This window comes from Trachurus japonicus, chromosome 12 (assembly GCF_045865225.1).
Source record: "Trachurus japonicus isolate A0001 chromosome 12, Traja_1.0".
In the NCBI taxonomy this organism is placed as follows: Eukaryota; Metazoa; Chordata; class Actinopteri; order Carangiformes; family Carangidae; genus Trachurus; species Trachurus japonicus.
The window spans coordinates 24725245-24750283 of record NC_140918.1 but is presented as its reverse complement, the minus strand read 5'-3'; the positions used below and the strand labels follow the sequence as shown (position 1 = coordinate 24750283).

The 25039-nt window shown below is 42.2% G+C and overlaps 2 protein-coding genes across 2 annotated transcripts; one reads left to right on the top strand and one right to left on the bottom strand.

The window, feature by feature from the left end:
• Positions 1-2604: 2604 nt before the first annotated feature.
• On the bottom strand, positions 2605-15450 carry LOC146977581 (cholesterol 7-desaturase nvd). Its single transcript, XM_085792441.1, has 7 exons — positions 15057-15450; positions 8767-8955; positions 8364-8542; positions 7933-8058; positions 7675-7794; positions 4325-4501; positions 2605-2979 (listed from the first exon to the last, which is right to left on the bottom strand). Exons 1-7 carry the CDS (start codon positions 15448-15450, stop codon positions 2818-2820), a joined length of 1347 nt encoding a protein of 448 aa, XP_085648567.1. The 3' UTR covers positions 2605-2817.
• Positions 15451-21603: 6153 nt separating this feature from the next.
• Positions 21604-24903, top strand: phpt1 (phosphohistidine phosphatase 1). The gene is made up of 3 exons (XM_085793916.1): positions 21604-21973; positions 24289-24416; positions 24607-24903. Exons 1-3 carry the CDS (start codon positions 21808-21810, stop codon positions 24697-24699), a joined length of 387 nt encoding a protein of 128 aa, XP_085650042.1. The 5' UTR covers positions 21604-21807; the 3' UTR covers positions 24700-24903.
• The last annotated feature ends 136 nt before the right edge of the window (positions 24904-25039 follow it).

Below are 25039 nucleotides of genomic sequence, written 5' to 3'. Positions count from 1 at the left end.
ACGGAGGACTCTGAAAATTCTCACAGCTCTTAATCGACATGAGGGTGAGTAGATAATGAGTGAAATTTGAATTTTGGGTGAACTATCCCTTTAAGATGAATATATTTCCATACTTTTCCATTCTTGCGTAGGAACCCTGGACAACTGAAATCGCTCCAGTGATAGGTTTAGCCGTTTCCAAACAGTATGGAGTGCATTAAGCCAGGCAGAACCACGTGCAGGAAACATCCCAGCAGCAGGAAGAGCAGCAGTGAGGGCAAAGCAGAGGCAGTGTAGTCGCATCAGTCCCAGTCCTCTGAGGAGGCAGGAGGGGTAAACACAACATCCACATACGTCTCTGTGTGTGTTTGCCTCCAGCTGCCTCTCCACAGCCCTGCAGCACCACGGCGACGCAGGGACGGCCTGAAGGTCAGGGAGGACGAGGGCCGGACCCACAGCCGGCTGCGAGGGGCCCGGCTCATGATGCCGGCCGTGCAGCCGTGGCACAGCGCGTGGTTGCAGTGCAGCGAGGTGACGCGGCCGTCCTGGTGCCAGTCCAACGGCTCGCTGCAGACGGGACACTCGTGGCGACCGCCGCCGTCGCTCCTCCTGACACGTCCATCCCTGATCCCTCACAGCCGACTCCAGCTCTCGTGGAACAGATGTCTTTCGGTCAGCATCACCGTCTGCTGTTGTTTGCGTGTCTGCTTTGTGATTCTCATCGCGGTGCTGCTGATGTTTGTGCTGCTGAAGCAGAGGCTGCGTGACAGGGTCGCTCTCGTCTCCTTGCTTTTCCGCCCCTCTGGTTGTGTCTCCTCTCTGGTTGACAGGCAGTTTTCTTCCATGGCAACAACTCCATCCTCCTCTGTTTCAAGGCCTCCTGCTTCAGCCATCCTTCATAAGAAAAATATTTTTTTTTTCTGTCTGTTTGAGGCATTTAATGCTGCACTAACACAAGCTCAGTGCGTTTCCTCATGACAACAGGTCTGCTTTCTGAGTTGTTATGGAGGAAATGCTTCAGTATAACAAAGGCGACTCAGATCTCTCCCAACACAAACCCAGATAAGGTTTTAGCACATTCACAGATAAGGAGTGCTGAGCAATAATATGAACCTCAGAGAAATGCCACAGGCCAAGTAGAGGAGTGAACATTTAACTATTACGCTCAATTTAACACACTCACATATTCAGTGCAATAGAAAGCTTTTGCCAGTTCAGAAGCGCATGAGCAAACACGTTAGAGGCGAGCAGATTTATTCTGCATATTTCAATAAACATTACATGTGTAGATTAGCCAGTTATGGAAATGCATTTTAATATTGAGAGGAGCTCATCTGCTATTCATAGGAAGTGCGGAGCTTTCTAACATTCCTGGTAATTTGCTTTGAAACGCGTCCTCTCTCCTCTACGACCGCCGAACAGAAATTAAAATGTAATGTAGTCCCACACTAAATGAGCACTCATTATTGCTTTTGTACTACCGTCACATCTCCAAGAAGACAAGGTAGCATTTAATGAAGCCTCGCAGCCATGAGTTCATCAGTGATTGAATCAGCAACCGCTCCATAACATGCGCAGGGAAGAAATAAACAAAACTAAATTAAAGTTTAAACTGCGCGTGGCCTTCCGCAGATCAGTTAGAGCGGTAGAGGGAACACAGAGTTGTGACAAAATATTAGGAGTAACTGAACATAAATTATGAGGCACAATTGATGAAAGAGAAATTATTTAAATAAATGTTGTTTTTTTAAATAGAAAATGACATGCAAAATCGAATAACCCTTAATAAGAAATCTGGGCCAGACAAGAAAGCAAACTGTTCAATTAAATATAACTGTTAAAAATAAACTCTTTGCATAATGACATGAATCCTCCTGATGATTTAAAAACTAGCCTTTTTCACATAACAATCATCATCTGTCAACATTAAAGGACTGCTTTATAAATTGTGACATTTTCATGAACACAGTTTCACGGAACAGTTCTATGTATCTCTACAGCAAGACAGGGCACAGATATTAAACAAAATCTGAAATTGAAAGTTCATACATTTAGGTTTGTGTATATAGACAGATGAGATTTTTAAAACAGTGTTACTAAGAGGGCTTTTTTATAATTTATTTCATATTTGCTGTAATTCGTAGGAGGCATATTGTTACTTCCCCAATACTCCATCTGAGACTGGAGCTACTGAACCTCAGTACCACTAAAGAGACCACTGATGGATTTTTCCTCATTTTTTTTCAAATTAAAACTAGTCAAACTCTCCAGAGAGAAAAAGGTAAGTTGTCATCCCTCACTGCTCTCTATCAGCCTGGCTGTTGAGTAACGTGAGATATGAGAAACTAAACAAACCTGCCATTATATCTGTGGCTGAGGGAGAGCTTGGTGTGATTACACATTAAAGATTTAATCTTACACTTTGGAAGAATAAACATTTCTAATGCAGATTAAACCAAAGTGAAAAAGACTCATACCAACAGGCACATGGTTCATAGTAACTCACCTATCAGCTGGAACAGTCACTACAGCACAGGTGTAACTGCCACTGTTTTTAGAGTAAAATGTTTTTACAAACTTCTTGTCAGCATCACCTAAAGGCATTTCTGGTGTAGACCTGTTCAAGAAAAGGTTGTTTTCAGGTGAATAGGCCTTTGAATTTAAGACCAACATCATCCTACAAACCAGCCAGGCCTCTTTTCCTCCTCTCATTTATTATATGTGACGGATAAGAAAAATCAATCCTGGACTCCCACCTCTGAGACGTCTGATTAATGTCAGACCTGGCCTTGACCTCTGCTCCGCTCATCGCTGCTCCTGTGGTCCGGACCGGACGGGTCAAAAGTCTAAAGTGTTGCGCTGGTATTGCAGGCGTGGGCTGTTGTCGCTGTAGAACTGACTGTACCACCTCCTGTGCTTCTGAATGGCTGAGTCCTCCTTGACAAGAAGAGGCTTGGAGATGTACTTCTTATTGTTCCAGATCATCACATCCCGCTCAAACTGTAGACGTAAAATACAAAACAGGACGTCAGAGGGCAAGACTTGTAAGTTCAGAAAGGACAAGGATAAAGTATATTCTATATAGGGAGGCACCGATCTGATATTAAGAGCAGATATCGGTCCAGATATTGATGTTTGTGATGTGTGCTACATCACATGTAAGCAGCAACAACATTTTACAAAGTTAATAAAGTAATGTTAAAGTCGAGCCTCACTCTCTCCAACATGGCATACTGTACGGTTTATTAATTCCACAGTGGTATCAGATTGGTATTAGCCCAGGTATCGGCATTGGGAATAAACAAGTCAGATCGGTGCATCCCTAATTATCTATGTTTTTTATACTAACAATCGTGACATACGTAATCATTCTAGGTTTGTTTTTATGCTCACCACTTCCTCGACCCTCCTTCACCCTCACTGTCCACATGGTGAGCCAGCAGATGATGTGGCTGGAGAGGACTTGTTATAATTTTACAGCAGGGGTTTCAGTGTGAAGTGTTGCTGATTAAATGTCACTCCACAGTTTCCACATCAGCTGCTGAGATTTGCCTTTTCAGTCCACACTAACCTCCACCTCCAACTACCTAGAAAAATGACCTTTCCCTGTGGGCTCTCTGTTACTGTAAGAACAAAATGCTAATACTTTACTTTAAACAGGAAACAGTCTTGATCTAATATGTTGGTTTTCTGTTTAGCTTCTTCAGACCCACTCCAGACACACACCTTATGTTATATCTAGTCTAATACTCAGAAAAATAATTTACCTTTTTCTTGTCTGCCACCTTCTTAGTTTACATTTTTTCACACATAATTATCAAGTTTAATGAGGATTATTTACACCTTTTCTGTGACTGTGTGGTGTAACTGCTGCTGGAAACATGTAGGCAAAATTAAATCAATTGCAGAGTGGGAGGCAAATGATTTCTCTTCACATAAGAGAAAACTCTGGCCATATATACAACAAAGATGTGAAGGTAGCATATTCATGCTGCTTTGTAAGTGTTGATGTTTATTCCCAGAACAGCTTAATAGCAGCCTGTTGCCGCTGGAAACCAGGAAACCATATAGGAAGTGTGCAGCAGCATTAAAACTATGAGCTAAAAGAAGCTGAAAAGTCCCACAAAGCTGCAGAATCTAGAAACTCTGTGAGTTTATCTCTGTGATGAAAATCCTTTCATAGTACATGAAGTCGTTTCATCCATTTTTAAAATAAGAAAAGGAAAAGTGGAGCTTTTTTTCTCCTGCTATAACAGAATGAGTGCATTCAGACTTTTGTCCTGTGTTGCAGCTGCTCAGATTTGACAAGATGTTACAGTGACAGGAAGGAGAGCTTGTACTGCACCTGAATGCACTCTGCTTTGAGGATGAATTTGGGCACCAGCGGTGGGATGGTAGACTGATAGAAGATGGTGTGGGAGACACACTGCAGCAGAGGCTCCACTGGAGTCACACACTGAATGATCACACCCCGGCCCAGGAAACTGTGCTGAAAGAGCAGAAACACCACTCCTGGTCCCACCTGAAACACACACACACACACACACACACACACACACACACACACACACACACACACACACACACACACACACACACACACACACACACACACACACACACACACACACACACACACACACACACACACACACACACACGGTATGATCATCAACATCAGCCTGGACATATACGCAGTAATGTGCATAATCCAAAGCTACTGATGTTCTCAAGCCATACTCATTTAGATTAGTTCACTACTTGCTGACCGATGACGACAAATGGCCGACGTTATTCTTCAAAAAAAAAAAAAAAAAAAAAAAAATCCTGCCTCTCATATCTTAGTCATCAGACAGTTCAGTACATGAGTAGAAAACGCTGTTACAGTTTTTCTCGATTGTTTACACACAATTTCTGGTTCTTGAGGCACAACGGCCTCAACATGTAACTCATGCACCGACCCCCTGAACCAAGTCTGCTAAACTACAAGCACAATTCCTGCTTTACACTCAATTTGCAGTTCTATAACACACTTTTTTCAAAACACTACACACAATTCTCTGCATTTGGCACAATTTTCATGAAGAAAATCTCTTGTTTTCACGAGTAACACTGTTATTCAAAATTCTAAAGTTAGTTTCCCTGCTATTCACACTGACTCATCACATGGGTGAACACCTGTCACACAGTTTTACAATCAGCAATCAGAGCTTTAGCAGAAAAGGGAAACATAACAGGCAGTGATGGACTGACACCAAACAGAGAGAAACCAAACAGAGAGGCCACACACACACACACACACACACACACACACACACACACACACACACACACACACACACACACACACACACACACACACACACACACACACACACACACACACACACACACACACACACACACACACACACACACACACACACACACACACACACACACACACATATATAGCAGTGATCATAATGATGATGAGAAAAGAAAATGCATTGATCACCAAAATTGCATGTTGATGGAAGGATTTGAACCCAGACTACTGTAGAACAAAGTCTTTGACTACAAAGAGCTGCTCTACTAGGTGAGCCACATGTTCCAGTCTCATCCCATCAACATTATATGTTCAGTCTTTCAAAATTGTCCAACCGTAAACCAGCTGACCCCGACCGACTCTTTTTTTTTTTTTTCTTTTGTGGTCAGATCAGCATGGCTGCATCGTCACACGACCACCTCGGTCGCGTCTTCACGCATTTCATTTGTTAAGGTGTATTTGAGTGTTCTGACTATCAAAACAATATTCTAAAATGTTACGACACATTTACACTGTATATATGTAGCTACTGTCTGTAGTTGCAGTAAAAAAAAAGCCTAAGTCATTATGATGAATGGAGTAGAAGTGTTTTCCATTCATCCTAGTGTTTTACACTGAGCACATCAGTGTTCAACTGGTTCTCATATGATGGTTTGTGTGTGTCATTTGAGACAGTAACATTGTTTTGAATGTAAAGTTTCATTTTGCAGGAGAAGTTAGGGGTTTTGCCCATTGTGTGTGTGTTTTTGGATTTGTGTGTAGAGTTCTGAGAGTATGAGGCATGCTTTCAGAAAATGTGTGTAAACAATCGAGAAAAACTGTAAAACTAGGACATGTCCTCTCTTGGCCTCTATAGGTCTGTTCTCTCTGCTGCCAGTGTCATAAATTATACTGAGAGAGTTTTATGACTTGGTGGTAAAAAAAGAAAAGAAAGAACACAAAATAAAGGGGAAAAAAGGGAAGGAGAAGAATTAGAAAATAATAAACAAAAAATAGAAAAAAGATTGTAAATGTAAAACTGAATTTAAAAAATAAAGATTGATAAAATTATCAAATGAACTGAGTGAAAAATCCTTCAAGCGCAAACCTTTCCATTAATCTGCTTGTGTAGAACAGGTCTACTGTGTGTATGTATTTGCTCATTAAGCAGGATATTTTTACATGGATTGACTTGATAAAAAAAAATAGTTTAATAAGTGAGCTTAGCAACTTTTTTAACTACAGCAGACTTTCAGATTCTTAGAAGAATAGGTGTGTGTGCTGTGATCACATCTCCAGGGCCAAGACCACTGTTTGAATGCACAGTTTCATGTTGATGGACATAAATTGTGGTCATGTTCTATGAAGGAAGTTATCTTGAATTATTAACCACATATGAATCATTCGAATTTATGCATGCAGACAAATTAAAGACAAAAACTGATTAAAAAGTAATGTACTGTAATGAATGGGGAGGGCTGTGTGCAGGACACAGGGACTTACTGGATGGTCTGATGAGTTTAAAAACTGTGTGAATATTACTGAGTTTCCAGAGTCACCAGAGCTACTATGTGTCTTTAAGCTTCTATTTCTACTACTATTAGAGAAAAACTATACATTTTACCCTCTAACATTCATCCAAAGGCTCCTGTTGTCTGCTACTTTACACATTTAAATGTATATGTTAACATAAAAGCAACCGTTTTCAGCCTTTTTGACTTGCAACCCTGAATAAAAACAAATTGTCTAGTCTCTTGGCATGTAATATAAAGCATGCACATCAATTGATATGAAACTGATTTGAATTTTACCACACCGAGCAGGATGCACTTGGATTAGTTCATGTCCCATTTAGAATGGTACAAGATGTTTTGCAGTTTTACTTCATTAATATTAAAATGTATGCAGAGAGGTGCAGCAAAATCTAATCAGATCATCTACTCTACATGAAGTCCCTGTGCTGTAAGAGTGGATGGATTCCTAACTAGGCCTCTTTTAACACAGGCTCATCGTCACATTCTGTTATAAGACAAACAATTACCATGAAAAATGATCCTAAAAAGAGACACACAACAACCACACAGAGACAGAATGACCACATAGTGACATAAAATAACAAAGAGACACAAAATAAATACAATTTTGTCTTGCTGGTTAATAGCCAATTTTGTTATGTATATATAATTTTTATCATGTTAATCTTAACTTTTCTTTTCTTTCTAATATCCACAGTTTGTGAAAGACTTTCAGTTCTGTGTTCTGGAGTTGAGATGTTTTTTGAACGGAAATCTTATGAATGTAGGTGAACTATTTGAGAAAATTTGTGAAATTATTGAGATAATTGATTGTTCTATCAGTCGCAGGATGATGATGTATGACTGCATGTTCTACTGTGAACTTTACTTCACCTGTCGGGCGACAACGTGAACATCCAGCAGAGGGAAGTGGTGTCCAAACACGGTCAGAGTGTGGTTCACCAGCATCTGGGAGCAGTGCTTGTTGGGTTCAGACTCTGGTTCCCATTGAGCCTTGAAAGGACACATACAGAAAGAGTTTAGCGGCTTTCACACGATGTTCAATAACACCATAAAAAGACACATTCTGTACCTAACTAAGATCAAAATACTTTTAACTGTACAGTCATTTCTTATCTGTGAGTGTCATACCTTCCAGTCGTGACGCACAAAGTCCCAGATTTTGCTGTTGGTGTAGCGCAGATCTACACCGCTGAGGATGCCTGGGGTGTGCAGGTGAGCCAGGTGAGCAGTGTCTGCTGCATTTTCAGGAATCTCCTGTAGAGAGGAGAGGTCACCGCCAAACATTCTCATTGTGTTCAAAACATTTGTATTAAACTCATCTACGCTGCCTGAGGCTGTTCAATACTAAATGCAGGTGCAGTTACAGTACATTGACTTTATAAATACTATAGATATTTGGATTTGATGGTCATTTCATTCTGACCAAATCCACATCTAAAAAATAGCTGTAGGGGCTAGTGCCTCGGTGCGATTGCCCCGTGGCCCTAATTAGCTTTCACTCACAAAAAAAACAAAACCCTGCTCATGCTATACACAAACAAACACACATATGCCCCCACCTGTATGTGAGCGTTGATAAAATGCTCAGTTCTGCCCCGATAGACCCACTCTCCCTTTGTGATCTCCTGCTGCTCTGGCACGGCCCACTGGGGGTCTTCCCCGTCACAGTGAAACCAAACCAGGATCTGGCCGTTCACCTCGCAGGTGGGCCAGGAGCGCACGCTGGCAAACTCTGGTACTGAGGGACAAGAAAAACCTGGATCTGTATCAGAGTCTCTTTAGTCTGCATATTCAGAGAAATGTCACATTTCATTTGGAATACTTGCTTCACAAATGGCATCAATCAAAATACTGAACCGACTGAACTTTTTCTTTTCTTTCACTTTACATTTATTATATGTGATGAATGTGTAAGAGCATTTCCCAGGTGTAAGATGACAAACACATTTCATCGGTTCATACCTTTTTCCGTATAGGGGATCCTCGCACACTTGCCGTCATCCCCACGAAACTGCCATCCATGAAATGGGCACTCGATGCAGCTTCCCACCACCCGTCCTCCCACGGCCAGGTTGGCACCCAGGTGAGGGCAGTAGGCATCCAGCACATAGGCCATCCCATCCTGGCCTCGAAACACTGCCACCTGCTCACCTAGGAGTTTAATAATTACAGCATAAGCAGGATTTTATTACAACTCAAAGACCAAAAACTGACACTCTGTAGAGCGCACAAAAGAGAAAGACAATAAGCAAATGAAGAAGCAGCTGCTAATGGAACTTATTTACATGTTTGTTAAAGCATCACATCAATCAAGTGAGACTCTGACAAGCGAATTTTAGTGTAATTGCTGATCATAGACAAACCAGATTTTACTAGCAGATATGTGATTTTCACATCTGTGAAATTATACTGCAAGTGTAGACTGCAAAATACCACAGTGAAAACAGGTGCAGTCAGTATGTGTGGTATGATTGCAGTGTACCACAGCAACGACCAGCGAGGGCATCAACATCTGAAATTTATAGAATTCACACATAATGGCTTTAAATGGATGTCATCCATTTTAAATGCTTATTTTGGTGAAAAATGATCCCATTGTCTACTGTAACTGTTTCAAATGAGATATGCAGAAAGTCCCTGCTTTAGATGGCTACACTAGGCCTAGGGCTAGGAAACCTCGAAACCTAGATAAGGGATTAAGCCGGGATATGTTGGTTATCCTGGCTGAATTTAGCCTCAAATCGGTTGTTCGAAAGCTGGATACCTTTATCCTGGTCAAGTTACTATGGTGATTTATTCTCTGCAGCTAGCCTGCTCCAGACCATAATAACAGCCAGGCTTAGTTGATTCTGTTGTCTTTATCTGTGAAGTCAGCAGTCACTCTGATCAGAAATCAACGTGTTTCATATAGTTACTTCATGTTCTTATGTACATATTGGCCTGATTTATAAACAAACAAAATACATTTACAATAATCAAAAAACACGAAACATTTACAATATTTATTAGGTTGTTTTTATTTTCTTTTTTTCATAATTAGGTCTATTCATGTGCTTCTCACACTGAATCTTTGCATCTGCCAGCGCTGCCTGCTTCTTCAGATGCAGGGCTACAGATGTCTGACGGTTTGTGAAATCTGTAAAACACAGAATTGTGCACACTGTTCTTCAGTCAATACTCACTATTTTAGATATCTGTGACCATCTATGATATTTTCTATGACCACTAGTACTACATGGCTTCTCATAAAAAGCAATGGCGCAAAAATAGCAATAGATTTATTTTTATTTTTATAAAATATGTTACAAAATACAGTATATTAGCCTAAATATTGGTTGAGGGAAGAAAACAAGAATACAATTATTTGAGCAGGCACCTTCCAAGCCAAAGCCAAATTTCTGCCTTTGCATGCAAAAGTAGACAAAGTATTTCTATTCTAAACCCCAGACTCAACCAATGTCAAGTTTGATTGGCTCGACCCTACTATGAACCAGAAAAGGATCATTACTATGACTAATAAATTGCTGAATGAATGAGATCAGATTGTTGCATGGTGAGTGTGCAAACTGAATGTATGCCCAGTCAGACCACCACATCTGTAGATCTCTGCCTATACTGATCTAGTGGCTGACCTACACTGCTCAGATTGCTCCCAGATTAGCGCAGGCTGGATGACAGTAGTAAAGAGTGATCACTGAGCCAGCTCCTGCGCTGCTTAGTCAGGGTGTTCCTCTATGAAATTCAGAGAAATCCAAAATGAGGCTCATCCAAATGAGGTGTGACACAGCAGTACGCTGCTGTCCACAGACATTTGAGGTGCAGAGCTGAACCACGGGGCTATGTGTGCGAACAGCACAGGGGAAAAGACACACTTGGCAGAATTTAATATATGATGTAAAAGTAGGACCACAGAGAAACATTAGGAGCGACACGCTGCAGTCTGTCACAGCGGGATGCAGATCCTGGAGGAGGCCAAGTCTTGATCTGGGCCAAGGTAATTTAGGACAGAAAGATGGAGCTGGAGGGAGAACGTGTGCTGACCAGAGAGGCCTATATAAAAAATGACTTCTATACATGTAGCCTATATCTAGCATTATGGACTTAATCTAATGTTTCTAAACATGCCAACACCCCCTGGTGGTTTTCTGGCAGTCCTTCACCCCCACTTTGGCAACCAGGGATCTGCTTCACACCTTCAGTCTGTGGGAGTTTTAATAACCTGCTACACTGGTGCAGGCTGTCAAAAATCCAAAATACTGAGCCCGTCCTTCAGCATGTGGTCAGCAGCCTCAGTTCACTACATACAACCACTTCAAATCTTTGATCACAGAAATACTAGTTCGTCAGAAATAAATACATACCAACCCAAGGAAAAATTTTGCCAGTTTTCCTGGGGCTTTCAACCACATCACATGATCTTCCTCAGTGGATTGATTTTGTACAGTTGCCATGGAGACAGTTCTGTAGGCATGCATTATGATTTTATCTCTCCCTGACAGTGGTACTAAGTAACTTCATTTATACTATTGAAATCTCTGCCTTGATAAAAGCAGCAACAGAATTATTATTTAATTTGATACATTAATCAATATGTATTGATAATATAGGATTTTTTTCATTCTTCATCACCAGTGTCACGGAAAAACACAAAATAATTCTTGGTTTCAGCCTCTCAAGTGTGAAAACGTCACTTGTAATGGGACTTTTCACATATGTAACAATATTTATAGATGATTGGAACAATAATTGATGAATTACAGACAGACATGATCACTGGTTACAGTGAAACAGTCTGCAGGAGCAGGTGACTCTTTTTACCGGTGGGTGTTTTTTCATGTGTGAAAGCTTTCATAGACTGTTTATTTGTGACGGCCGGGTAATATGACAGGAACATGAAAGCGCTGCACACTCTTTGAAATCTTTTTGAACTCAAACTCAAAGAAACTGGGTGAGGACATCAAACGGTCCCGGCGCATATCAACACCGCAGGATAACAAATTTAAAAATGTGAAACCTGTATCTGTTTTACAGCATGTGTTGCAATGTAAATGTGCTTTAAATAAAACCACACGTCGGCATGAAAGAAGTCTGAACTTTGTCTGAGAGCGGCTACGTATCAAGCAGCACAGAGACACACGGACATGACACATCAAGAGTGAGTGATGAGGCTGTTATTATTGATCACAGAGAGACGTGCTGCACAGATAGATTGGCTGTCAGATCTCCATAAACACTACATCAAAGAGGTCAACTAGTGCTCTGAGACAAAAATAACCCTGAAGGAAGTTATTGCAAGTTGAGGGGATTTTATTGACGGGAAGGGAAAGATATCAATCACTGACAAGATCAATCAGGAGGCAACAGATTAAGTCAGTGGTTGGAGAAATGAAGGCTAATTATTTCACTCAGATTAGACGTTAGATTAGTGGTTCCCAACCTTTTTTGGCTCATGACCCCATTTTGACATCACAAATTTCTGGCGACCCCGTCAAGCAAGATGCGCCAGCTCAGATATTTTTATATGCTGCATTTTATTTGAACGCGATTTATATTCGAGAAAGTGAAAGTATAGAATACAGTTGTTTAAGATTGTGTGGTGTTTGTAATCATAATTTTAAAAAGAATAATTATCAGTATTTATTTTTTTTTTATCAATTACTAGACATTTCAGGCGACCCCATTTGAATTTCCGGGCGACCCCACATGGGGTCCCGACCCCAAGGTTGAAAAACACTGGGTTAAAGCAGATAACAGCGGCACGGCCGTTTCGGCTAATGCTGTGTTCAAGGCAGGCTTTTGAAACCGTAAGTTACAGCTTCAAGTCACAACTACGACTTGGTAGCGTTCCAGGTAACCCGTAGCTCGTGTTTTTACCGTCCTGTTGTCTGTGAAAGTTCCCTATAACGGCCACTCGTAACTTCCGACCCGTGAACTCGTACCAGATCGAACTGGTATGACTTCACAGGAAGGAAAAACACAAAGTACGAGTTTCCTTGAACGCACCATGAGTTAGCAGCCCCCGCCCAGAGCGATAGATTAGATCTATCGCTCTGCCCCCGCCCTTGTCAGGCATCAATTGGTCCTCGTGCTACGTCACCACATTCACGCGCATCCCTTGGCTGCACACACAGCCCTTCATGCCGTTCTCTCCCCTCATTGGATAACACTTGTATCCCACAAGGAAAATTTTCTCCTCGGGTTACAGCAGAGCAGAGTGACGGAGAGACTCGTGTTTAGGCTGAAATACTTCATGTAAGTGATTGCTGACGGAAAATAGGACTATTTAGGACTTATATTAACAAAAACATTCCACTGATATCTGCTTTAAGTGATAGTAAAATAATTGCAGCTTTCCCACTGACCATCCATCCATTAGCTCCACAGCCCAGCTGACACTGAACAGGAGAAGGGGGGCACCCAGCAAAGGTCACCAGTCTATCAAAAGGCTGACATGTACAGATCATACTACACTGATAGAGACACACAACCACTCACACACACATTCAACCACACAACCATTACCCTGCACCGTAATGTGATAATTTAATTAATATCAGTAACCACAGCGTCCACCTCCATGTCACCTTTAACTCCAACTTTCAGTTACAATCATGTTTGACCTGAAACAATGAGGCTTTGTTCACACAGAAAGCATTACTAAGCACCCAACTGTGTAAGCTGCTCTGACAAAGGCAGGAGGCGTTTTGTGTTTGAAATGCAAACCAAAAAAAGAAAAACTTTGTAAAATGAGCTCATATCTCCCGGCAACTCCTGGCCTCACTGCCACAACAGAGAGCAGGTGCACTGACAACCAGCAGGGTCACTGACAGAGCAGCAGCACTGAAGAGTCAGTGGTGAATCATCTGGAACTTATCATCATTTAGCTGCTGCTGGGTTTTTTCTCTTTTTGGTTGATTGAATAATCCTTTCATCTACAAATATACTGTATATAAAAAATATATATCTCATGGTGACCTCTTCAAAGTTGCTGTGATGAAATAACACAATTCAGTTTGCAAAGACCGAAAAATAAAAAAGCAAGAAATCCTCCCAGATAAGAGGTTGACCAGCAACAAATGTTTGCCAGGAAAAAGTATACTTACTGCCAATCAAGTGATAGTTTCCCTTCCATTGTAGGAGGTGTGATTGTTACTATAGTAGCACTGTTACAGCACCTTTTAGAGCACACACTAATCCACGCTTAATATCATTAAAAATAATGTGTTACCTGATTTAGATTTGTATATAAAGGAAATACTGAAACTAATTTGGAGTGATTGATTGAATAAGCACCTGAGAATTACACAAAGCTTTTTGTGTTGAAAGCTGTTCAGCCTGTAATCATTCAGGTCATCACACTTACTGACTGTCCCCTAATTCACTTTCTATTGACATTGCCTGCAGTGACTTCTGTGCATATCTTTGATGCAATCACGAATCAGTTAACCTTTGACCGTGGATTAACAGTGAATAACAACATCCTTCTTATAACATTAAAAAAAAAACAGTAACATTCTGACCATTCGCATGCAGACATTTCCAGACAGAATCATTTCTCCTATGAGCCTCTCAGGCCATCTGGTGGCAGACTGCTGGAGAAGCAGCATTGAGTTAACACTACACAAGCTGTGGGTGAGTTTAACCTCCCATGGTCAGGGTCAATTTAACACAATAATGTGAGGTACTGTATTACCTCCATCTGCTGCATGGTGACAGCACCTTCACCTCCTGTCACTCTGCTTAGCTCAGACATTAGTCCAGTGGTTCCCAACATTTTTTCCTCGTGACCTCATTTTGACATCACAAATTTCTGGTGATCACAGCTGTCATTCAAGATGTGGCAGCTCAGATATTTTTACGCTACAATTTATTTGAACTCGATATATTCAAGAAGTGAAAGTATAGAATACAGTTGTTTAAAATTGTGTGTCATGTTTTTAATCATTATTTTAAAAAGAATAATAATTAGTTTTTTGTTTTGTTTTGTTTTTTCAAATAGACATTTCAGGCGACCCCATTTGAATTCCAGGCGACCCCACATGGGGTCCCGACACCAAGGTTGAAAAACACTGCATTAGTCTGAATAACAGTAGCCTATCTCCTGATGTAACTTTGCCCCTACAGAGTGTCACACATTATGATTAAGTTACAGTTTCATAAAACTACAAAAAAAATGTTTGTGTGGTGACCCAGTGTTTGTCTAGATGCACAACAGCCTATAATAACAGTAGTGGTAGCACCACTTCTCATACCTAGGACCGTGACGTTTTGGACCTGGCCCCTCTCCAGCAGGTGGGAGCTCTGCACCCGGTACCAGCCGTTCGGATAAACCGGAGGCAGCTCCCCGGTCTTCCTCCTGCGGCGGACTTCATTCGCTGCCCGGGCTCTGGAGCGACCGTCCTCGGCGATGTAGCCCACGTCTTGGAGCGCCCTGAGGAGCTCCAGGGGGCCAAAGAGCAGCCTGTAGAGCCAAACCACGGCCACCATGCAGACTACAGCCCGCGTTGGAGCACCGAGCAGACCGCTCTCTGTCCAGGACGAGGACCCGCTCCTCCCCGGGTCCAGTGGGTCTTGTCCACCTTGCATCATGATAAGCACCGCGCCTACACCCAGCCCAACACAGGCGGCGACCTTCCCGGTGGACATGGCCGTGGTGTCACTGCAGCCTGCTGTGCCTCTGCCTCTCTGGCATCGTGTGGACGGGTTAGTTTACCACCACGCAGTTCTGTCACGCTGTGTCGCCCAGGAGGGACTCTCTTGACACGCGCACCTTGGAGACCAGATAGATCCACCAGTTGGAGGCCACGGCCACAGCAGGAGACAGGGCGGGACTAGTGGGCGTGCCGTGACAGGGCCTACAAGAGGTACACTACCCTACTACCCTCACAGTGATGTGCGACTGAGACACTTTTCATTCAAGTAAATGTCGATACCGATACATTTTACTAAAGTTTCATGTATGAAGAGGGGGAAACAAATAGTTTCAAACTTTACGCAGTGATAATAAAACACATTCTTTGGTTTAATTTGAATTGTTATTTAATTATTTGTTATTTAAAATAGCATTTACCACAATTTTATGATGATAGAAAAAAGTGAACATTTGCTAATTTTTAATGTAGCCTAGTTTTGAGGAATTTGTTAGTCCATTACCACTAGGAACCACCATCACATCCAATAGCAGAGTGTGGTCTCTCTGATAATGACCCGATGTGCTGCATCCACTGCTGACGCTTCTAAATATAATTAAATATATATATAAAAAAACTAAACATGAGCTTTTGTTTTGTTGTTGTTTGTTTCACTTCCTGCCACATGCTACATACAGCTCTTTTTACGTTTGGACCGAGAGGTTTGGTTACTTCAAGAAAGGAGGTGGAGACGGCAGCATCTAGACGTCACCACAGCAGACAGTGCAGTCAGAGAAAAGTAGCAGAGTTATGCCTTTTAGTTTGTCTTGGCTCTGAACTCCAACACACTGCTCTGAAATGAAACCGTGAGAGCTGAGTTTGTGCATTAATTTAATGGTGCTTACATTAAAACCTCATTAAGACCTGTTGCTCTTGATGCACAATCCCCCAATTTCAGGTTAAAGGTTGAATATGGAGAATGAGCAGAATTGATCAAGACAGGACTTGCAACAACAGAAAAATAATTCCAGCAGTTCGTTGCTAACCCCCCTAAACAGGTAAGATTACACAAATAGCCTACACACATCATAACATGTGATAATTCATTGATCCACCGTTTGATTATAAAAGGCTTCATTGAAAACAGATACACACGACCAGGAGGAGGGTGAGCAAAACAGAGAAGTGACAGCTACTGGCTGGTACGATGTAAACAGGAAGTCATTGTCGAACCTGTCAGAATTTCTTAAATTAACGAATTCAGACTAGATATCATTTTTTATGGAAAAGCAATAGGCCTACTTGTATTCTGCACCCCTCTAAACGCCCCGTGTATGTATTATTTTTTGAGCATTCTCCATATTCAACCTTTTGGCTACAGCAGAACAAGTGACTGCACAGTACAGGACACTGTCTGCATGAATATGACTTCCACTGTTGATCTCATGGTACGCATCGTTAACATTGTTAAATTAAAGCTGAAGGTCAGCACTGTACTTTTACTCTCAAATGGTTTTATTATTTTCAAATCCAAAGTGATGGAGTAGCCTACTGAACTACTGAACCAAAACAATTGAAAGCGTGACCAAATATTGTCTGACTGCCCTTTAGATTCTGCAGGGGGAGGTCTTCATGTTTATTTTATTCTTCAGAAGTGAAACCAATGTTTGGTTGTATGGAATGTAAAAAAAACTGTAAACTGATTGCCAGTTTAATGGGAGGAATAACTATTTCTAAAAAGGTTTTGTATTCAAAGATGTTTTTCAAGTTCCGCTTTTTATTCACAGCTTAATGTGCCGAGCTTTGTTTGCAGAGTGCAGATTGCAGGTAGGATAATGTTAGATAATAAGAGGCTAATAATAAATAACCCACCAATGTTTAATATACAAACAGCAGATGATTGCCTATCATAAACATTTGTTGACGGAAATGAATAAACTCCTGTCTTGTTTTTCTTATTGTGTGAAGTCCATCTTGAGGGTCATTTTTTGGTTGTAGAACTAGATGAAACAAGGCCTCAGTGATTTGCCAGGTAATCGTCTTGCACTCAGTGACCAAGAAAGAGGTGAAAACTTTCCATACTCCCCCCATTATATATTATTAGGGGAATAAGGTGTCCTCCTTGTGAGAGAGTAGCCTACCTAAGTGTTGAAAGTTCAGAGCCACCTTTTTGATTTATGTTAGCTTATTATTCTGTTTGCTTCATGAACAGTCTGCACAGTCGGCCTGATGCCAGGGTGCTGGCATCAAACATTATATCTGGCCTACTATGTCTTACCACCCATAGAATTTGGCCTATTTTAGACCTGGGTTAAGCTTTTCCCTTCTCTCTGAGCTTGTGAGGGATCCATGTGTATGGGCTGCATGCTTGTAGTTCTATTGGTGTATTTATTCCCACATAACAAAATGTTTCATGTTCCTCACGTCCAATAAGGAATGCAGATCTGTGCTGAGGTATCACGGTTGTGGAAAATCTTTGTGTGCCCCCCATATGAAGTCATCTACGTGACAAGCAAGAACAGCAGTCCGATCTAGCCAGTAGAAAAAAGCTAGCCCATGTTGTTGTTGCAGGTGGCTGCTTCTGACCAATAGAAACCACACTGCACTGCAGGGACATTTGAGCATGTGTGTGTGGTAGGCTACTGCAACTGACGAAGGAGTTTATGGGGAATCTGTTACCAGTCCGGGGATGACAGAAGTGTTTAGTGTCAGAAGTTAGAGCAGTGAAGGCAATGACCACATCTTTACAAAAAAAAACCTTTAAAAAAAATTGGGTGGGGGTTTTCACAGCGGCTCATGCACCTTGCTCATCTGCTGCAGCGCGGAGCGGGCGGGGCTGTTTTTGTATGTATTGACCATCTACGGTGAGATGGTCCTAAGTGAGGTGGTGTCTCTGGGTGTGGTCAGTGGGGAATCGGGGGGAGTCTACATGGACATCGGTTCCCAAGGTCCTGGCAGCAGGCCAGGATTCTAGTTGGGCCCTTGGGGGACATCGTCAGCCCCGGGTTTCCCGCTTGATCATCTGACCAGATGACCTGAGATGACGGCGTGATGAGCACGATGCAGGCGACCTGTGTAAAAACCTTCCAACCAACGAGGTTGAACATTCGACGAGCGGTATTTGTGTAGCTCCAGTGCACTAGTCTTTTCTGTAGTGGTGCGGTCTGTGTGCTACACTTCATATGGTGTCAGTGAGATAGAGGACACAAAATACAACAGTGTAGGCGTAGTAACATCTCTCACTTTTCAATCTGTACATTTTAAATGTCTTTTAACTGGACCGCAACACGGACGTCCGTGGCATGCTGGGAGATGGAACGGTGTGTCTGGAATGTTTTGTGAAACGGCTAACGTTAGCCGCGCTAGCTATCAGCTAGCGTAGCTTAGCTCCTAGCACAAGAAATATGGAGTTTTTGGCATCGACTTTAAAGGAAATATCAACAGATTTCTGGATAAACTGTTAGGAGATATCAGAGAGAAGCAGTCAGAGAGATTGTTCATAGTTTTCAGTTACGTGACCCACGCAGCTGGAGGGTAAACAAAGACACGACCGGACTTTTATGTCAGCTCAGGTAAAAGCCAAAGTGGAACACTTTGCTTTGTTATTAATAATTACAGATTTTCATGGTTTTTGTTTTTCCTTTTTAAATCAAAGGGTGTGAAATCCCCACTGTGGCATAACAGGTGTTGACCACTGGCCTGCTTTTTTTTTTTTTTTTTTTTTTACATCCCACATCCATGATAAAGGCTCTGTCTTTTTCATTAGGCCTGTGTTAATCTGAAAACAGTAATATTTAATAAAATGATCCTGTTTTTTAGAAATCTTGTAAGACATTGTTTTACTGTTTAATTTTCATTGAATATAAGAAAGTAGGGATAAGCAGTCAACTACAGTAGTATGAAATAACATGACGCCGTGGACTGGTGTTCCTCCTGTCCTGTCCTCCCCTATTTTTTCAGTCACCAGCCGCCACTGGCTTGTACTGAAATTGTGGACCCCATAGCAAATGAAAGGAAGAAAAAGGTGGTGTCAAATATTGATCATATGATATTCATGCGATGTAACTGAGATGGTGATGTCGATAACATCTTTCTAGAGCTGGTGGAACTGGGGATGGCGTTGATGCAGATTCCATATGCACTGAGAAAACGTTCACAAGATGGCTTTGATGATGATTTTTTGCAAAGAAATTTCACTAGCATTGTAGCTGATGGATCTTTGGTTTTAACAGGCTACAAAAATTGAGTCATTGCTAAACTAAAATGTGACTTTGCTGACCTGAAATACATTCAGTGCTTAGCTCAGAGTTTGGAGCTGTATGACTCATTAAAATCTGTGCCTGGCAATCATCAGCCCCCTATGAAGATTGGTCAGGTCTTCACAAGATGTGTTGCCACTAGTTTAAACAGCAGTGTGGAAGACTTTCCCTGCTCTGGCAAAACATTTTTAAAAAGAAAGTGAGGACAGGCTGTTGAAGTATCAGGACCAGAACCAGTGCAAGTTTTGTGTGCGATTGCATGAAAGATATTCTAAGAGAACTGCAGAGCCTCTCTCTGAAGCTGCAGCGAAACATACAACACTTGTTGACAGTCACTGCTACATCCAACAGACACTTGGCATTCTAACTGTAGTGAAAAGGCAGGGTGGAAAGTTAAAAGCCCCACAGAGCCTCTGGGCTGGACTGTTTAGGTTATTGGTGAAAGAGCAGGGAAAATAAACAGCCCTCAATTCTACCAAGCTGCTGCTGATAACTTGACTAACCCTAACGGACAGGTAGAGTGGTTTAATCGGACATTACTTCAGATGTTAAAGGCTAAAAAGACTAATGGGAAAGACCCACTAAAATCTGATCTATGCGTAGCCTAACTGCACTTGTAGTGAGGTGGTAGGCCTCTCTTCACACTGTATGGTCACTCCACAGTTGCCAGGGGACATGTTTAACCTAGCCTTAGAACAGGGAGATCACTTTCCTACATGGAGAAGTGGAAACGATCTGAAAGAGGCATACTGCATCACAAGATAGAATGCTCTCAAAGCGGCCATAAGGAGCAAAAGGCATTATGACAGTAGGTAAAAGCTCTGTGTTAGAGCCAGGTTTAACCAGGCAAACTGAGAAACTACTGTGATGATGGAGTCCACACAGTTGCCAGGTCAGTAAAGACATCCCTGTTTATGAACTCATGCCTGAGAAGGAAAAAAGGAGATCAAGGATTTTACATCGCTATCTTCTTCTGCAATGTGACCATCTCCCACCTGAGAAGCAGGATACAAGCAAAGAAAAGAACTGTCGGGCCAACTGAGGAAGTGGAGGAGTCAGGGGAAGAGGAGGAGGAAATATTATCCAGTGCTTCCACAGCAGCCACTTCATCTATGTCCACCTCAAGAATTGAGTCCTGTGAGAACTAATGAACCTACTCAACAGGTAGGCTACAGTTGGAGGAAAATTTGTTAGATGAGTCAGAGAGAGAGAGAGAGAGAGAGAGAGAGAGAGAGAGAGAGAGAGAGAGAGAGAGAGAGAGAGAACACGAAGTGATAAACCAACCTGAGCACTTTGATGTCAGTGATGACCGTATGTGAAACCAATGTTTGGTTGTAAGGAATGTAAAAGACAGAAAAAAGTGGAACATGTGACTGGACTCTGAGCACTACTGTAAACTGATCTGCTTTTTATTCACAGTTTAATGTGTCAAGCATAAATATGAAACAGGCTAATAATAGCCTAAATAGTAATGTAACAACAATGTAGCCTATAGGCTAATGCTAAAAGCAGGTGTTCGCATTTAATAAACATTTGTTGACAGAAATAATTAAACTGCTGTATTGTTTTTCTTATTGTATTAAGTCCATCGTTCCCCTCATTCATTCTTTCTTTCTTTCATGAATCTGCTCTGGACTACAACTGCTAGGATGCTTTGCTTCAAGGACGTACGGAAAGCGTGAGAGTGATTTCCGGTCAAACTTCACTACCTTCAGAATAAAAGTGGGACTCATCTTTTTTTCGGTTTTAAATTAAGCAGCAAGGCCTCGCTCAGTGGTTTGCCAGGTAATCGTCCTGCATTCAGTGAAATAATCAAAATATTATTGTGCCAGAGACATATTGATGATGACAAATTAAATAAGTACAAGACCAATGTTATCGTCGCTTTTATTTTGAAGGTGTGGCCCGGAAGTAGTTGTGTGATTGCTGCATGGCGGAACAGACGTGAGAGTCGAGGAACCGCTTTCTGCTTCGCTGTTGTTTCTACGTGTAGATGAGGTTTTAGCTGTAAACACACACTGAAGTGTTGTTGCTGCAGGAACGGCCTTTGTTGACAAGTTGCGGGTGTTTAGTTAGTTTCCGGTTGGCTCGTGAGGCTGCTGGGACGTGTGGAGATGTGCACGCAGACCAAGGCTGCGGCTCTGATGGCCCACATCCCGCAGGCAGACATCGACCCGTCCGGCGTGTTCAAGTACGTCCTGATCCGGGTCCACAGCCGGGAGGAGGGGGACGACTCCGAGGTGGACATAGTCCGAGGATACGGCTGGGCCGAGTACCACGGTGAGTCCGGAGACCCGGTCCCCTGAGTACCACGGTGAGTCCAGAGACCCGGTCCACAGAGTACCACGGTGAGTCCAGAGACCCGGTCCACCGAGGACCACGGTGAGTCCAGAGACCCGACCACCGAGGACCAGCAGGTGTCTCTGTCTGCCACTAAACCGAGACCCTCATTCAGCAGGTCCCCCCCCCCCCCATAGACTTGGTTCACCCCCATAACGTGACTGCTGCAGTCCACATACTGCCACAGACTGGTCCACAGTTCAGTTTTTACTGAGGCACGGGACTCGGGAGTATGCGAGTTTTTATATTCATCACACTGATGACTTTGTAGTACTTTAACCCGTATAGTACTAGTGTATGTTAACTTTTTATTAGTATGAACGCCTGATTTTCTTCTATCTGAAGAGTGTCTGTTTTAAATGTTCTGGGCCAGGCTGAAGATGATTTTCTGTGACAGACAATTACGTTTTTCCAAATGAATCTAATGCAGGCAGTCTTCCTCCATGTGGACAATGTCAGTTTACTAACAACATCCCTCAAACAGCATATTGGTTAGTTGTAACCATAGGTTGTAACTGGTTGATTTGGGTTCAATGGGTTGCCGTCCTTTGTCATGTCTTCAAGGACAGTGTTATGGTGTCTAATACCATACCTCCTATGAGAAATGAGCTTAACTGTGTAAACGTGTGAACTTCTGAAGGTGGGGGTTTGTAGAGAATCAGTGGCCGCGGGACACGGGTCAGCTCCGCCCTCTCGTCCCAGTGGTTTCTTCTCCAAAGACGGTTTAGTCACAGTCCTGGTTTAGTTTATTAGTCTTCACCTGGTTCCAAAAACTCAAGAAGCCACGTCGCGTAGCTTACTCACGTGAGGCTAGGCATAGCTCCAACATCACTCTAATCACGTGTGACAGGAGGAGGCCCGCTCGTATGCTCGCGCTACAAAGAAATAAGCCTCATCATGACTTTCACTATATTCACTTTAAAAAATTGGGTGGGGGTTTTCACAGCGGCTCATGCACCTTGCTCATCTGCTGCAGCGCGGAGCGGGCGGGGCTGTTTTTGTATGTATTGACCATCTAGGTGAGATGGTCCTAAGTGAGGTGGTGTCTCTGGGTGTGGTCAGTGGGGAATCGGGGGGAGTCTACATGGACATCGGTTCCCAAGGTCCTGGCAGCAGGCCAGGATTCTAGTTGGGCCCTTGGGGGACGTCGTCAGCCCCGGGTTTCCCGCTTGATCATCTGACCAGATGACCTGAGATGACGGCGTGATGAGCACGATGCAGGCGACCTGTGTAAAAACCTTCCAACCAACGAGTATGAATATTCGCCGAGCGGTATTTGTGTAGCTCCAGTGCACTAGTCTTTTCTGTAGTGGTGCGGTCTGTGTGCTACACTTCATATGGTGACAGTGAGATAGAGGACACAAAATACAACAGTGTAGGCGTAGTAACATCTCTCACTTTTCAATCTGTACATTTTAAATGTCTTTTAACTGGACCGCAACACGGACGTCCGTGGCATGCTGGGAGATGGAACGGTGTGTCTGGAATGTTTTGTGAAACGGCTAACGTTAGCCGCGCTAGCTATCAGCTAGCGTAGCTTAGCTCCTAGCACACACAGTGAGTCGGCTAGTCATTACCAACCCCGTTATTTTGTTTTGTTTGTTTCAAATGAGTTTAGAAACCGTGTTTCGCTCGGAAAGCTACAGAAAACATCACAAGAGGGGAAGAAAAGTCGTCTTCAATACACACACAGGTGGCGTCCAAATGAAAGGAGCTCAAACGTCTCATCTCGAGTAAAAAAAAAAAAAAAAGTCAGGTAGCTCATCAACACATTTCAGTTAGGTAAGTTTATTTTTAATTAGACAGAAAAGTATTTCCAGTGCCAAATCTTGAAATGGTCATGACGCAATGACAGCAATTTAGTTTCTGTCAGGCAGTCAGCAGAGAACATCACAGTATTGTCCATAAAGTCATCGTCTTCATCATGAACAACAGATGGAGGCAGCGCATCTACACAACAAGAAGCCATTTGTGATTATTAATAAACATATTAAATAGACAGTTGGTAGCTCCAACACTGGTGGCTTCACTCACAAGTTTAAAACAAACAAATGCTGCGTTTAAGCCAAAGTCCACCTCACAGTTGGTGTTTATGAAAATATGAAATTGATGCCAAAATTGAATTCAGTAAGTCTTCTATGATAGCCTTCATTATAAGTATACTGTATTTAAGGATGTTATAAATGAAATTTTGAGTTAAAACACACAGGAAAATGCAGCAGCATCACTCACCTGTCTTGTGCTTTTTCTTGTAGCTGATATCTATGAGAAAGTTGCAGAGGAGTTGGAGGAGGACGGTCACCTGGACTGTGAGTGTATCGGAGGAGGGAGGATCAAACATGATTCCCAGGCCAAGAAGATCCACGTCTACGGATACTCCATGGTGAGGAGGAACACACTGAGAGTAGTCAGTCCCCAAAAAACACAACTGTGAACTGTGAACTACAAGAGACTAAATTACCTTTGATATTATCATTTATTTACAATGTCAGTACTAAAATACTGATTGTTTTAACTGACATTAAACATATTTTTTGTAGCAGATCATTGATTTGGTATACTTTTCATTCCAGGGATTTGGAAGAGCGAACCATTCAGTAACTACTGAGAAACTAAAGGCTCGGTATCCAGACTACGATGTGACCTGGGATAATGAAGGGTACTGAACTGAGACCAGCTTCTGGTGGACCCTGTTTCTCCTGGACTGACATAGAACTTATCTGTAGTCCCTCATGAGAAGGTAGAACATATTCAGAACGATGCAGAATTAGTTATCTTGAACTAAGACTGACACACGACACAAACAGGATCAGAATTTTCTGGGATTATTTTTGTGTTGATTTTTTGAGGAAATAAATGGTAAAGAAAGATTTTCTTTTTTACATTTTTACTCTTTGTGTGTTTTAAACAACAATAGCAAAGTTATGCATTTCAATAGTTTGAAGTCTCCTAAGTAAATAGGCCTAATTATAAAGTAAATAACTGCTGACATACATGACAGACTGA